General features: G+C 44.7%; 1 protein-coding gene across 1 annotated transcript in view; it reads left to right on the forward strand.

Annotated features, from left to right (window-relative positions):
• The window catches only part of prickle3 (prickle homolog 3), a 54,052-nt gene that overhangs the window by 11,246 nt on the left and 27,916 nt on the right, over window positions 1-14,890 (forward strand). Inside the window, exon 3 of the mRNA XM_042098117.1 lies at window positions 3,119-3,201. Coding sequence (XP_041954051.1) covers window positions 3,119-3,201 — 83 coding nt within the window. The remainder of the gene's footprint in view (window positions 1-3,118; window positions 3,202-14,890) is intronic.

Raw genomic sequence — 14,890 nt, forward strand, 5'->3', positions numbered from 1 at the left:
TGTGTGTGTGTGTGTGTGTGTGTGTGTGTGTGTGTATTTACTGTAGTGCTGCAGCAGCAGCAGTGTGTGCATGTTGTGGACAGTAGGCTGAGTGTGCTGCAGCACTGTGTGTCGGCGGGTGTGTGTGTAATCAGGAGTGGAGTGGGGGCTGGTGGTCTGGTCGAAGCATAAACACAGCAGGGGTTCTTTTGAGTGCCTAAGTCTGTACACACACGTGCATGCATGCCTGCACGCACACACAGAAACACACACACACACACACACACACAGAGAGAGAGAGAGAGATCAGTCTTCTCATACTTACTCTTCCACACACACTCCCAGATATACACACACAGCCCCCGTTCTGTGCACATCAGCTTAGGCCACACATAGCCAGCACCCTCAGGGGCATCCTCACACACACACACACACACACACACACACACACACATACAGAAAGCCTCTCTTAGGCTACACCTACACTATTCCGTTTTTAACCTGGGTTAATCTTGATCCCTCAGTACTGTTTAACAGTAACAACAACTCTGTCTGTTTTTCTTTATCTGTACACATATTTGTTCTCTCTCCTTCAAAGTAACTGGGTTAATGTACATATTCAGGCAAGAGCTGTACCTCACACAGAGACATCTCAAATGAGCTGTGCCTCACACAGAGACGTCTGAAACGAGCTGTGCCTCACACAGAGACGTCTGAAATGAGCTGAGCTCACCTCCTAGCCCTGTTAACCACACACTGAGTAGCAACCTAATTCATCCCGTAAACACACAGAGTCTGTATTCACCACTCAGGTGAAATCTGCATAAAGTGACGCTTGGCGAGCCAGCCGGGCAGTACTCTGCTGTGCTGAGGTGGCAGTTTCTGATGCAGCAGGTTCAATGTCAGCTGAAGCAGGAGAGTTTCCCCCTGAGGGGACAGTTATGGGTAAGCACACAGAGAGAGGTACATTCAGATATATACACTTGGGCTATATTCATAGAGAGGGGTACATTCAGATATACACTTAGTCTATATTCACAGAGAGGGGTACATTCAGATAAAGTTGGGTCATACTCACAAAGTCATATTCAGGTCTATGCACTGATGGTAATTTTGATACCATAGATGAATAGAGACCCAGTCAGACCAATAGAATGAAAAATCAGGAACAGAGTTTATTTACAATGATGCACATCAAGGGAGAGACAGCATGACTTCACCTAAAGATCCATCAGCTGCTCTAACTAGACAAGGAAATAGTTAGGGTTTAAGTATCCTTCCAGGCTGACGGGAGATGGCGTTGGTCATCCCATCTCACGTGGACTACACTGAATCAGACTCTGATTAGTGGCAACCTGGCAATCCGGAGCAGATAGCTACTGACGCAGCCATGCAGAACAGTGAAACACTGCAAAGTCATAATATTCCCGCTTATCTCTAAATACAGTCACACACAGATATACACAGGGACAGTACAGATATCATACAGTCATTACATAGAATCATACTTTTAGTATCAAAGTGACCCACTAATGAGAAATGCAGAACATTAAACCACATATTGGAATGTTGGGCATAATGCAGAACATTAAACCACATATTGGACATAATGTTCTATTCCACTTTCTCTCAGCACTCAGGGGGCTCATATCTACTGCACCACATGTCCACAGAGTGAAGCATGTTGGCATGCAGTGCATGAAGTATGTGTACATACTGTATGTGACCAACAGACTTTCCCTGTCACAAACATACCCAAACATACTAAATACACATACACACACACACATAGAAATTTGTATATGCAAGTGTGTGTTTCTGTTCTGCCTATATAGTACATGTGTACACAAATGCATTATCTAGCATTCTTGAATCCTTTTACTTATACTGATTAATTTGCATAATGCTCAACACACACACACACACAAACACACTCACACACACACGTATATATTATCTAACATGTTCCTTAGTGCAGCCATCTCACATGTACCCACACGTACTTGTGTTCAAGTACTCCATCATAAATCACTTGATGCCAGAGTGGAGCTTCAGGGATAGTAAAGCTGTGGATATTCCCAAGCTGTTGGCTCACCAAGCAACTGGAGCTGTGGCCACACCAGTCCACCAATCACAGTTCTCCACTGCAAGTCTCTGCCAGCTCTGGCTGTAGGCCTAAACCTGAAGGGTTCATGTGGAAAAGGTGGACCCCAGGAAATCTAAACCAGAACAAAGGAAAAGTGTGTGTGCACCTATGCGTATCATTATGCAGGTTATGTGGTGTGTGTGTGTGTTTTTTTTTTTTTGTTAAGTGTACTGTATGTGAGTGTAAGTTAGGTTAGCAATGTGTGTGTGAATGTGTGTAAATGAGGTTCATGGGGTTACGATATTGTGTCAAACATTATTTGTATAATGATTTTTAGAGCTTGGAAATGTGCCATGTCGGGTCATTTATTTGGGTTTCCCACAGCCTTGGGTGTGGGTGAGATGTGGGTGAAAATGGGAAACACACAAAGAGAGACTTTACAGTAAGTCAGAATGAATCTCTGTTAACATTCAGAACTACTGGCTGATTGGAATTTAGTTCATTTAGTTGTTCCAGCTGATACATCCCAGTCCACTGACACAAAATTTCTATTTAGAACCTTCATCCCCAATTACTTAGATTCCTCTTAGAACTCTGCCAAAGTGTTGTTTGTCTGAACAATTGTTTATAGAAAAAAAGTTTTGTGGCTCTTTGCTATTGACTGGTTTTAAAAGTGGTCTTCAGTTAAAAAAAAACAAGCCTGTGTTTTCTCAGGCTTTTGAGAGTGCTTCAGAGCAGGTTTGTTGCCAAACGGGATGAAGTAGCATCCAATGGACTAAACTGTATTGATGAGACAACCACGATGATGATGATGATGATGTCAGGTTGTTCTTCATCTGCGCTCCTTTCATTCATTCGAGAACCAATGGGACTAGAAACCAGAGAATCATCGCTTCATAAGTGTGTGAATGTCTGAATCCATGGAGTAGAATTCCATGTTTGCTTTTTGCACATTAGGGCATTAGGGTGTTTTGCACTGAACTGTGTGAACAGCACTAGATTTTTTAATGTGTGTGTTAAATATGCATTTGTGTGTGTGTTGTGTGTCCAAAGGAGGAGATTGAGGATCCTGATCGGGGGCAGCCATGTATGCGCTGTGGAGACCAATGTCCGGGACTCCGAATGCATGGATGGAGGTAAGATCTCTCTCTCTCTGTCTCTTACTCACACTCTCACACACACACAAGCACACACACTCACACACTCTCTCTCTTTGTATCTCTCACTGTCTCATTCACTTTCTCACCTTGCTGTGTCTGTAAGTGATAGTAAAATGACCCATCTGTGTCTCGTCCCATCCGTCCACTTGCCTTTGCGCTACTCTCAAGTTCAATATGCAATGTTTCAGTGTTTCATAGTGCAATGTTTCAGTGTTCCATAGTGCAATGTTTCATGTTTCAGTGTTCCATAGTGCAATGTTTCAGTGTTCCATAGTGCAATGTTTCAGTGTTCCATAGTGACTTGTGGGTCAACTGGAAGAGTTAGGTGCTGAATGACTCTGAGGTCATAGGTCATAGGGAGTTCACATTCTGATGAAACACACAGCCCTCTCTGTGTTGTAAATCACAACGTTATCGGCTCCAAGCTGGAATAATTGGGTTCAGTGTGCAGGAGTGTTTCTCTGTCCAGGTCCTGACACACCACTCCACCTGTTTCCCCTCTTCTAGTTCTTCTATTTCTCTCATGATTTATTTTCCCCAAGGTGATGCGATGAAGGCTAGTTGCTAATCAAGGAGAAAATATTTAAATCAATTCACCTTGAAAAACAAAAAAAACATTTCTTTTTTGCCTGATGTACTGTTGACCTAAGATGAGAGGAGGGTAGAGAGATCTTCCCGTATGGATGAGAGGATTGAAGGCATGTCAAACTATAGAGGATGACCGGATGAACATAAATTACCTCATTTCTGTGTGTGTGTGTGTGTGTGTGTGTGTGTGTGTGTGTGTGTGTGTGTGTGTGTGTCAGTCCAGTATAAATGCAGCATGCAGACAGCCCTCCCTCAGGTACTACTGGTAAACCTTCACCCCTACAGCTGTCTGGCTAAAGCAGATTGGGCTGCTGGCATGTGTGCCTGTGTGTACTGCTCTGAATGCTTGGGAGAGGAAGATTTGTGTTATGGTGTGTTACTCATTCAGATGTTAATTTTTGTACTTTTGTATGTCAACAATAAACTACTATTATAGTGTCCAGTACCATGTAAATCCATCTTAGGTCTGACATAAATTGCTCATCTAAAAACCACAGGAACCGCTGCTAACAAACCAATATGACAATAGCATCCACAATCAGAATACAACACGGCCATTTGAGAGAGATTAACCGTTTTTTCTGAGGGTCCTTTCAGATATGTAACACAGAGTCACCTGCTACACAAAGGGCAGATTATCCATGGGCAGGATTCTCACTTTGAGGCCTAATTCTGCTCAGGCAGGCAGGCCACACAATGGTGATTACACTAGCATTAAGACCTGCTGCTTTTATTTGTTTAGCTCAGTAGTTTTTATCCAGAGCGACTTACAGCACAGCAAAGGATTGCATGTTTTTAGTACTCGTTATTCTGAGGATTAAACCCGTGACCCCAGTGTCGCAAATGCCTCAGCCTGCAAGTTTAGAAAAAGCTAAGGGTTAATGCTAATGGCAATGCTAATATGGAAGCTAACACTAACGGCAATGCTAATATGGAAGCTAACACTAACGCTCTGCACTAAGCTAACAGAAGCAGTTGGAGTTGTGACAGAGATGAAATGTCTTTACCCCACTTGGATTATTCAGTTCATTATACATAACACCATTCTGTTGCAGGATTTGTTAATTGATTGCATATTTGTGTACAGACCAATCCGATTAGCTTGTTCTGCTTTTAGCCCACCTCCCTGTGAACAGGGTTATGGTTCAGAAAAATGCAGACGTACACAACTTTGTTGATCAACCTCGAAGATCCAGATGCCAGATGCCGATGTATATTTATTTGCTGCTGCTCGTCATTGCTGCCATTCTTGTTACATGCATCATCAGGCACTGAGACAAAGAAATCCCTTGACAGGCCATATGTCACCTCTGGATGCATGTAGTGAAACGCACACACAAACACACACACACACACACACTCACACACTCACTCACTCATTCACCTATGCACGCATGCTCACATGCAAGCATGCAAGCATGCGCGCCCGGATGCACATTGCACGTACGCAGGCACACACACACACACACATACACACATACACACACACACACACTCACACATTCACTTACGCACACACACCCACACTTGGTACAGTGCACACAGACCAACTTCATGACTGAGGCCATCAGCTTAGCTGAGCTGGGCCATTCTGCCTGCTGAGATTTATGGTATTTTAAGCTGTTTGAAGGGTTGATGGGGCTATTAATAGCTATGACAAACTGTGTATATACGGATCTAAAGCCCAAATGGGTCTGAAATGATGGCGTAGGAGGTTGTATGGTCATGGCTTGTGACCATGTGGTAAAAGTGTGCTCTGTGAAGTAATCTGTAGTAAGCCAAAACTGTTTGAACTGGACACAGATACTACAGACTAATGTTGTATTGCTCTCTCTCTCTCTCTCTCTCCCTCTTATACATAAACAGACACATACAAACACATACTCTCTCTCTCTTTCTTCTGTCTTTCTTTGTGTCTTTCTCTCATTCATAAACACACACACACACATTCTATATGTCTCTTTCATCCTCTGCCTCTCCCTATTTCTCTCTCTTCAACTTAGATACAAGCATGCGTACACACACAACCACCCACAAAAGCTACACATATGCAGTCCTGGAATCACCATTACCGGGGATGCCAATTAGTGGTTTCGTCATAAAATTAGAAACAGGTTTTGGTTGTTGATCAAGATACTCAACTTGGGTCACGCAAAGTGTGACATGTTTTATGGCACCTGTAAAGCATAAAGCATGCAACGTGCGTGCATTCATTGTGTAATTGTCATTCTTATTGGAAATCATGGACTCTGTATCCTCCGGGCTAAAGAGAACCATCCCAACTTGTTATTAGCGCACAGCTCAAAGGACAGCATATGTGATGGTATGGAGGTGCACTAGTCCCTATGGCATGGGCAGTCTGCAGTCTATACATATTTTGAGCAACATATGCTGCCATCCAGACAATGTCTTTTTCAGAAAAAAATTGGATATTTCAGGAAATCAATGCCAATCTGGCTTGATGGTCTTCTGGGCCTCCACTATCGACTTCAAGGCAGCACTGCCACTGTCCTCTTCAAGGCACCTAACCAAGGCAGCGCTGCCTTGAAGTCAACGGTGGGGGACTAAAAGACCATACTGTAGATCGCAAAGCTGCATTCTGCCCACATTACAACATGGCTCTATAAAACTATAAAAGACGTGTCCAGGTGCTCAAAAGGCCTGTCTGCAGTCCAGAACATTCCATTCTCAGAACTCCAACTCCAACTGCTCTCCTCCGTTCACAAATGTTATTAAAAGGTGAGCAACACAGTAGTACATGTCCCTGTCCCAGTGTTTTTGAGACATGCTGCTGGCATCAAATTTAAAATTCACGTATATTTTCCAAAAAACACAATTACATTTCTCTGCTTCAACAATTTATATATTGTCTTTGCACCATTCTGAATTACATATAGGGTTTACATTTACATTTACATTTGTCCCAAAACAGGGTTGTACACTGAGGTGTGATGGGAGTTGTAGTCTCCTTTTCAGCTCTCTTCTGGGCAGGTCTGTATTGTTTCACTCTGCTGTCCTGTATGAGCGGTGGCTTAATACAGTCTCCATGCAGTAAGCCTGCACAGCCAACATTTGAGTTTTAAGCCATTACAGACATACTGAAAATGTGACACTGACCAGATACGTATTTTAATTATGGGCAATGACGTATGTTGGATGTATGTTGCATTGGGGTGGGATAGCAGTGCACGCTATTCCATTCTTTCTTGTAGAGCTTCGCAGCAGTGGAAATGTGGCACTTGCCAAATACATGCAGACTGCCGTGATCATGGGGAGTCACGTACGCTGGGTGGTGTGCATCGAGCTGCGATGGCATGTCATGCATGCCGCCATTGTGTCTGAGCATGGCCTGGGGTGACTGCAGAGAAACAGCAGGCACACAGGGCAACACACACACACACACACACACACACACACTCGGGCACGGATGCCATTCTTATACGAGTGGGGAGAGAGGAGGGCATATCTCGAGCTCTTGTTCCACCTACGGGGTATGTGAAGTACCCCAAGAAGCCGAGTGGAACAAACTCCAAAGGACACATGGGGAATTCCAGAGGGATCAGTGCTGTGTGTGTATGTGTGTGTGTGTGTGTGTGTGTGTGTGTGTGTGCGCGTGTTGGGGGAAAAAGGAACATTAACAACGTTAACAAAAGTGAAAGAGAGAATAAAGAGTAAAAGTCATTGTAGGAAAGAAGGTGTGTGTCTGTGTGTGTGTGTGTGTGTGTGTGTGTGTGTGTGTGTGTGTGTGTGTCAGGCTTTGTTTGACTGCCTGTGAGTAGCTGTGCATTGTTAGGCTCTGACGCACTGGCAGGAGTCGTTGATGGCCCAGGGCAGCTCTTGCTGCGCGTCTGTGCTCTGCTAATTCACTAATTGAGTTAAGCAACAAAGTCACCCCTCACCAGCCGTCCCCAAGTGCCCCCCCCCCCCCAATACCCCTGTCCAGTCCTACCCAAACCAGCGTATCCTTCCCTAAGTGCCCCCCATACCCCTGTACAATTACAAAATCAGTTCCTCCCTAATACCCCCTCTCCCACCCCAAACCAGTCAGTCCCAAACCAGCTAATCCTTCCCTGAGTACCCCCCTCCCCCCAGCTGATTTTAATCAACACGTAGCAGTTTCACCCCCAGCTCATGTGTCACTGTCACCATAACTCAATTCTGAAGCACTTTATCAAAAAGCACACACAAACATCTGGGTAGCCCACAACAGATGCATTATGCATTCAGTGGCTTGCTGACCACTAAATCAAAGACACGTTAGTGTCACAGTGACCATTATGATGATTTAACGGCGATGTGTTGCCCATCAAACGATTTGCAGCAGTCTAGTATTATCCAGTACCACTGTTATAGTGGGTTGGCATGATTCAGTGTGCACAAATGATCCTGCTTCAATTTGTGAAAAACTGTTTTATTCTATCTATGCTCTACTATTGTCTACCTTGTACAATTCAAATCTGCAGATGCTACATAGGCTAGTATAGTTTCCATCACTGCGAGTCCATTTGAATGGCAAAGTCACAAGTTAAACGTTAAAAGTTAATTTGTACACTTTCACTGCAGCCATTGCCATGTGCACCCTCAGAGAGCAGCAAGAATGTTCCCCCTCTTGTTCTGGAGTTCTCTCTCTCTCTCTCTCTCTAGCTCCATCACCTCCCTTTCATTCTCTCTGTCACCCACTTCATATCTCTCACTATTTATTTATCACTCCTCTCTCCCCACTCTCTTTTTCTCCCTCACCCTCTCCTACTTCTCTCTCTCTCTCTCTCTGTCTCTATCACCCCCTCTGTCTGTCTCTCTCTTCCCTTCTCATTCTCTGCAACACCCCCCCCCCCCCCCACCGTGTTTAGCCCGCTGGCCTGTTCTTCTTTGTGTGTGTGTGTGTGTGCCTCTGTGTCGGGTCTGTGTGTGTGTGTGTGTGTGTGTGTTAATCCCATCTGTCTTACTAATGGGATCAGGTCTTTCATGTCCGGCTTCTGCCGCCTCCCTCCGTCACTGGTCCTGCCGCTGCTGCCATGCCAACACTAATAGAGACGTCAACAACCCCTCCCCTCCAACTCCCCTCTGCTCCATACCACTCCTCTCCTCTGCGTCTCCTCTCTGCACCACTCCTTCCTCTTCCTCTTATCGCCTCTTACTTCCGCACATGGACACCTGTGGACGCCACAGACAGGTAGTTCTTGTTATAGTTTCTAGTGCGCTTGGAGTCTGTCCAGGTGACAAGAAATTGGGGGATACACGGACATCTACTACACAGGGTTGTGTGGCCACCTCCCACTGTTGACATTTACCTCAGTCAGACTCTAGCTGACCCTTGCATACTAGCTGACAGCAAGGTATAACTTATTCCTCCTCTCCTCTCCCCTCCTCTTCGCTTCGCTCCTCTCCACTCCCCTCCTCTCCTCTCATCCCCTCTCCTCTCTCCTCTCCTCTCTTCTTCTCTTCTCTCCTGTCCTCTCTCCTCTCCCATCCCTTTCCCTCCTCTCCTCTTATGTTCTCCTTTCTGTGTTTTTCTCTCTCAGCCTTTCTCTCCTCCTCTCCCTCGTTACTGGGAGAGCCCCAGCTCTGCCAAATGTGTCACTGGATTCAAACAGGCTGGCTGACACTCTTGGCTGACACTGAAACTGGCTTGCTAACTCCGACACTGGCTTAGCGGGGGGGGGGGGGGGGGGGGGGCGGCATTCAACAGTGAGAAACAAAACCTGCCCCCGTTCCACCCTCTCTTAAATACCCTCTGTGTGGCTTGGAGAGGAATGCACTCCTTTTTTCTTCTCTTCTCTAAAGGAGTATTATTGCCTGCTCGGCTCACAGATTTGTTTATTCACGCGCGGGCCATGTTTTACTGACTTATCCCAGCCTGTGCAGTGAAGCGGAACCGAACGGGTGGTTCTCTCTGTGATTGGGAAAGACTTCCGCCGCACAGAGGGATTAGTGATGGAGAAAAAAGACGCAAAACACTCTCACATAAACAAACACACTTGTACACAACAAAGATTTGTGTCTGTGATACACACTTGTATACATGGAAAAACACACACACACTCACACACATACACACATATTACAGTAGGCCCTGCAGGGTTGAGCGTTTGTGTGTGTTTTTTGTGTTGCCCCACCATTCGGTGGTTCATAAAAGGGCCACAATCCACATCATGCCTCTTAAATGGGCAGAGGACTGCCGCTCTGAGAGCCTCAGCCTTGGGTGAACCAGCGATTTACAGTTACCACAGGAGAGGAGGAGGAGAGGGAGAGAGAGAGAGAGAGAGAGAGAGAGAAGAAAAGAAAGTCAGGGTTTTACGGAAGGACAAAGGCAAAGAAAGGGAGGCCTTGGAAGGATCAAAGTGAAAAAAATGAGAGAAAGGGAGGGGGAAGAGAGGCAGATGAAGATAGAGAAAGAGATTGAATAAGAAAGGGGTGGAGGGATAGAGCAGGAAGTATGGTGAGAGAATAGGGACAAAAAGCAGAAGAAGTTAGCGGGATGCTGGGAGGGGTACAAGAGGATGGAGAGATGCAGAGAGAAAGAGGAAAGGGAAAAGAAACTATTGAAAAGGATAGAAAGAGAGGAAACAGCAGAGTTTGTACATGTCACATGTGACGTGTAATGAGATGGTTAAGACAAATGGGCAGCACAGCTTGAGGACGTTCGACTCCAGAAGCCAAATTTCATCAGGAGTAATGTAACTCAATCACCCAGACATCTCTGCATACTGGCAGACAGACTGCAAAGTCACGCAATCATGTAATTATCTAGACACCTCTGAGTCTACACACACACACACACACACACACACACACACTCAGGGAAGTCATCAATCTTTTCACCCCACTCTCCCAGAGGGAGGCAGTGTGTGAGTGTGTCATATTGGTGTCAGCATTGGGATTGTCAGACGTCCTGCACACACAGAGAGAAAGACAGAGGCAGTCACACATACACACACATGCACATGCACACGTAGGGTATGTCCCAGTGGAGTTGCTTAGTGCACGCGATCCACGCCGCCACCAACTGGGTGCAATTACTCAAGCGCTAATTACTGCCATTGCTGTGGAGTCCGAACCATCTGTCTCTGGAAGAGAATCCGCAGATCAGTGCGAGCGAGAGAAAATGACTGGTCAGCCAGTCAGTCGTCAGGCCAATCTTGTGATCCCCTCCGATCCGCGTTTCCAATCAGGGCTAATCACAGCAGAACCGGGAGAAATGGACAGAGATGATGGGCTTTAGGGTAGATTGCCATGGCGATCTGAGCCTATAGGGATGGAGAATAAGGAGCTTTTCCCCGGCCTGGTCTCTGACATGGCTTATTTAATAAAGTCGTGTCAAGCAGATGGCCCAACACTGGCACATTTGATGATAAACAAACACACTGACTAAGGAAGTGTGATACTGACACATCTGATGATACCGAAATGGTTACACTTTACTTGACAGTGTTGACATAAGAGTGACATGACACTGTCATGAACGTGTTATAAACAAGTCATAAACGTTTATGACGTAACGCTTCTGTTATTAAGTGACATTCGGTTTTTGTTATAAGGGTTATGGGTTAGAGTTAGGGTTAGGGTTAGAGGTTAGGATTAGGGTTTGGGTTAGGGTTAGGGTTAGGTTTCATTATGTCATGACAGTGTCATGTGTTCACAACAGTGTCTTGTCACTCTTATGTCGATACTGTAAGTGTTACCAAACAAACACACTGACAAAGAAGTGTGACTCTAAAGTGGTGGTGAGATGCAGAGAAGAGGAGGAGGAGAGAGAAGAGAGTGAGTGAAGAGAGTGTGATTGACAGGCTCTGAGAGAGGACAAAAATCTCAACAAAGGGCTTTTTCATCTTTTGATTGACAGGCAATGACGGAGTGATGTCAACAACACAGTGTTGGACACGTAGAAGTTCAGGATGTCACATAATAAATAAAGCCTGACCAATAGAGAGGGCCTTTGGATAATGACACATTTGTCCTTCACATCCAAACTAGCCAGCCACGCTAGTATGTGTCCAAGACTTCCCAAACCATCTCAACTTCTGACAATATATTTCTCCAAACCATTTCATGTAATGATAGTCACTCACAGTTGTGAAGCTGAGAGGGAGGGAGGAGAGATTGAAAGAGGGAGGGAGGGAGGGAGAGACTAAGGGTCGGGTGGGGGTAAGTTACAGAGTAGTTTGCCTGCCGGCCCAAAGGCTAGCTCTCTCTCTCTTGCACACATGCGCACACGCACGCACACACATACATGCTCACACACACACACACACACACACACACACGTTGTTCTCTTCAGTCATGGAGTGGTACTCAATCTCTTTCTGTCATGACGCAGACGGCTGTATCAAATCTCCCCTGCTGTGTATCAGTCTGAATCAGGGTCTCAATCTGAATTGGTATCTAAGCCTGAATGTGAATTGGAATCTGAACCCGTACAGGATCTTCCTGTATAGCATTAAGTAGAGAAGGAGATGCTGACTATGTTCAGGAGGCTACAGGGACAGCAGAGTGACCGAAGGTAAAGGAATATCTTGTCACTGTTTATCCTGTCACAACTGACAGGATCCAGACTTAAAATCCTCTTGAGTTTGTTTAGACAGAGAGCTGCTGCTATGCTACCATGGTGATGGGGATGGGGATGATGCTTGTGCCATTGCTGATAATGACAGTTTGGTTTTAGTTAAAAGTTCTTTGTCTTTAGTTCTATATTATGTGGATGCTTGACTTTCCTAAAATAGTATACATAACAGGTTGTTATTATGACACACACAATATGATATTTTTGTAATGACTTGTTAATAACAGCATATTCAAGGTTCCTTGCTTACAGTAGAATCCTCTTGTAAGAATTGAAAGACATGGGCAGACTATGCGGTACAGTTGGGATGGTCATTGTGGAGGTGATGATGCAAATGCTTGTCCTGCTGCTGATGATGATTGACTGATTTTTAGTTTAAAATGTTAGCCAGGCTTCTCCCTCTCCTTTCAATCTGGGCATTTTACCTGTTATTGTCTTCTGTCGGTCATAGGATAGAGCAGGAATAGAAATGTTTTGAACAAGCTTTAAAGGTCTAGTGTTTTGTGTTAGGTTGAAATTTGCTGTTAAAAATAGAAACTGTGATCCTGCATGTAATCCTTATTGCAAAACATTGCTTGACATTTCCATACCTTGGCATTTTGTGTGTTGGTAGCAGCTAGTTCTTGAAAGGCAAAAACATGCAGGATGCTTTGTGAATGTACTGTATTCTTTATAATAGTTTTTTCTGTTATAACACTGTTTTTTATCATTAGTTTAATCACCGTTCATTGCGGAGGGCAGAGATGATTTAATCGTAGCACATGCCTCACTGGCCTGATGGCTCAGGCTCCAAATGACTGGGGCTTAATTTTAGCCAGTTAGCGTGTTAGCACAGACAGACGGATCATAACCCACAGTTAAAGGTATTATCCGGAGTAAAATGCACTTTAGATCAATTTACGGATGATTGGGAGTACATACGTTGAGTTGACATCAAAATCATGTCATTCGGATGTGTTTTGAGAAAGTTCGATTTTACCGTTTTTAGTCAAAACTCGTTAGCGTGGAAGTGAGAAGGGCATATTATTTCGCCGCTACAAAACGCTATTTTTATACCTCTTCTACAGTTCCAAACAACATTACACTTACGTGGTAGTGAGTAGAGGGTCCCTAAAGCCAAACCGAAGTATCCCAAGGTCTTTATGTGGTCGGATAGAGAGTCCAGAATGAATTTCATCAAAAAAAAAAACAAAAAAAAAACATAGTCCAGTCCATACAACTTCATTTCAATTTCAAAAGAAATACTGGACTATGTTTTTTTTTTTTTTAAAACGGCGACGAAATTGTGAATTTCCAGAGCGTGTTACTCCACACTTGGCAATCGACTCCTACGGACTTTCCCCTAAAGATGGCAGCAAAGATGGTAATTGATGAGTAAAAACTATTATTGTCATTCTAAAAGCCATCATCAATTTACCTCATTCTTCTAAGGGTTCTTAAAACGTTTGCACAGCGTTATACAGTAGACAGCTATGGTATCTGATAGAGATGGTATGTCATTTCAAAAGGATGGACAGTTGTGAGTGGTGACATATAAGAAGTCCTGTCCATTTCCAGTTGCTGTCCTGAAGCACAAGACACTGATTTGGTTTGGCTTGGCTTGGCTTGCTTTATCTGTATCTATAGCGACCCAGATCGGCAGGGCAGAGGCTGATCCCGGATTGCAGACGTTAACTGTCGGACACATCTGGCTGAGATCCGGCCTTGATGCGGCTCAGAGTCGTTCCAGAATCAACTGATGTCAGGGATTGGGCTGTGGTCATCGTGGCAGCCAATCATATCAGCTGTCATGTAATACCTCATAATGCCTTTAAACAAGCCACACAAACAAACAAACAAACAGAATTATCGGTGCTGGTACGTTAGCAGATCTGAAATGGTCGTTATCAGTCAATGCAAGTCATCATCTCTGTCAAATCCCTGACCCTGGCTGCTCGATCAAGAAGAACAGTCCACCCCATCCCCACCCACGCCGTCACCGATCTTCATTATCCTCCACACTTGTGTGGGTGTGGGTGGGGGGATTATCTGACAAGAACCAGTGGTCCTGATAGTTTACACACAAACTCTAATACTCAGTAAAAACATAGAAATGACATTAACTGTGCCATGACGTCAGTGGGACGTGACTGGGATGTGGTTTGCAGGGTTATGACAATGTACCGAGGAAGTGGATGGAATGGGTCAGCCCCAAATCGCCAGGTTGGAACAGAAATAACATGAACGCCCATCAGACAATTATTGTTCGGGGTGTCTCAGTTGTGCCTGAATGAAAACAGACCCCCACCCTTTAACAATGGATTTGGCAAGAAGATTGTGTTAAGGCTTATATTCAGTTCCATGCCAGTGCAACCTGTGCTGTAAAGACAAGTGCGCTCGAACATGGGTCTGGACCTTTACAGTCTATGGTCTGGACCCATGAGGTGTGCTAGTGCTACCAAGGAGGCTAACGCCCAAGAGTGCTAGTGTGCTACTTGCACATCTATTAAGGGGCTATGCTATGAACAGAATTTGTGC

The sequence above is a fragment of the Alosa sapidissima genome, chromosome 7 (assembly GCF_018492685.1).
Source record: "Alosa sapidissima isolate fAloSap1 chromosome 7, fAloSap1.pri, whole genome shotgun sequence".
Lineage (NCBI taxonomy): Eukaryota > Metazoa > Chordata > Actinopteri > Clupeiformes > Clupeidae > Alosa > Alosa sapidissima.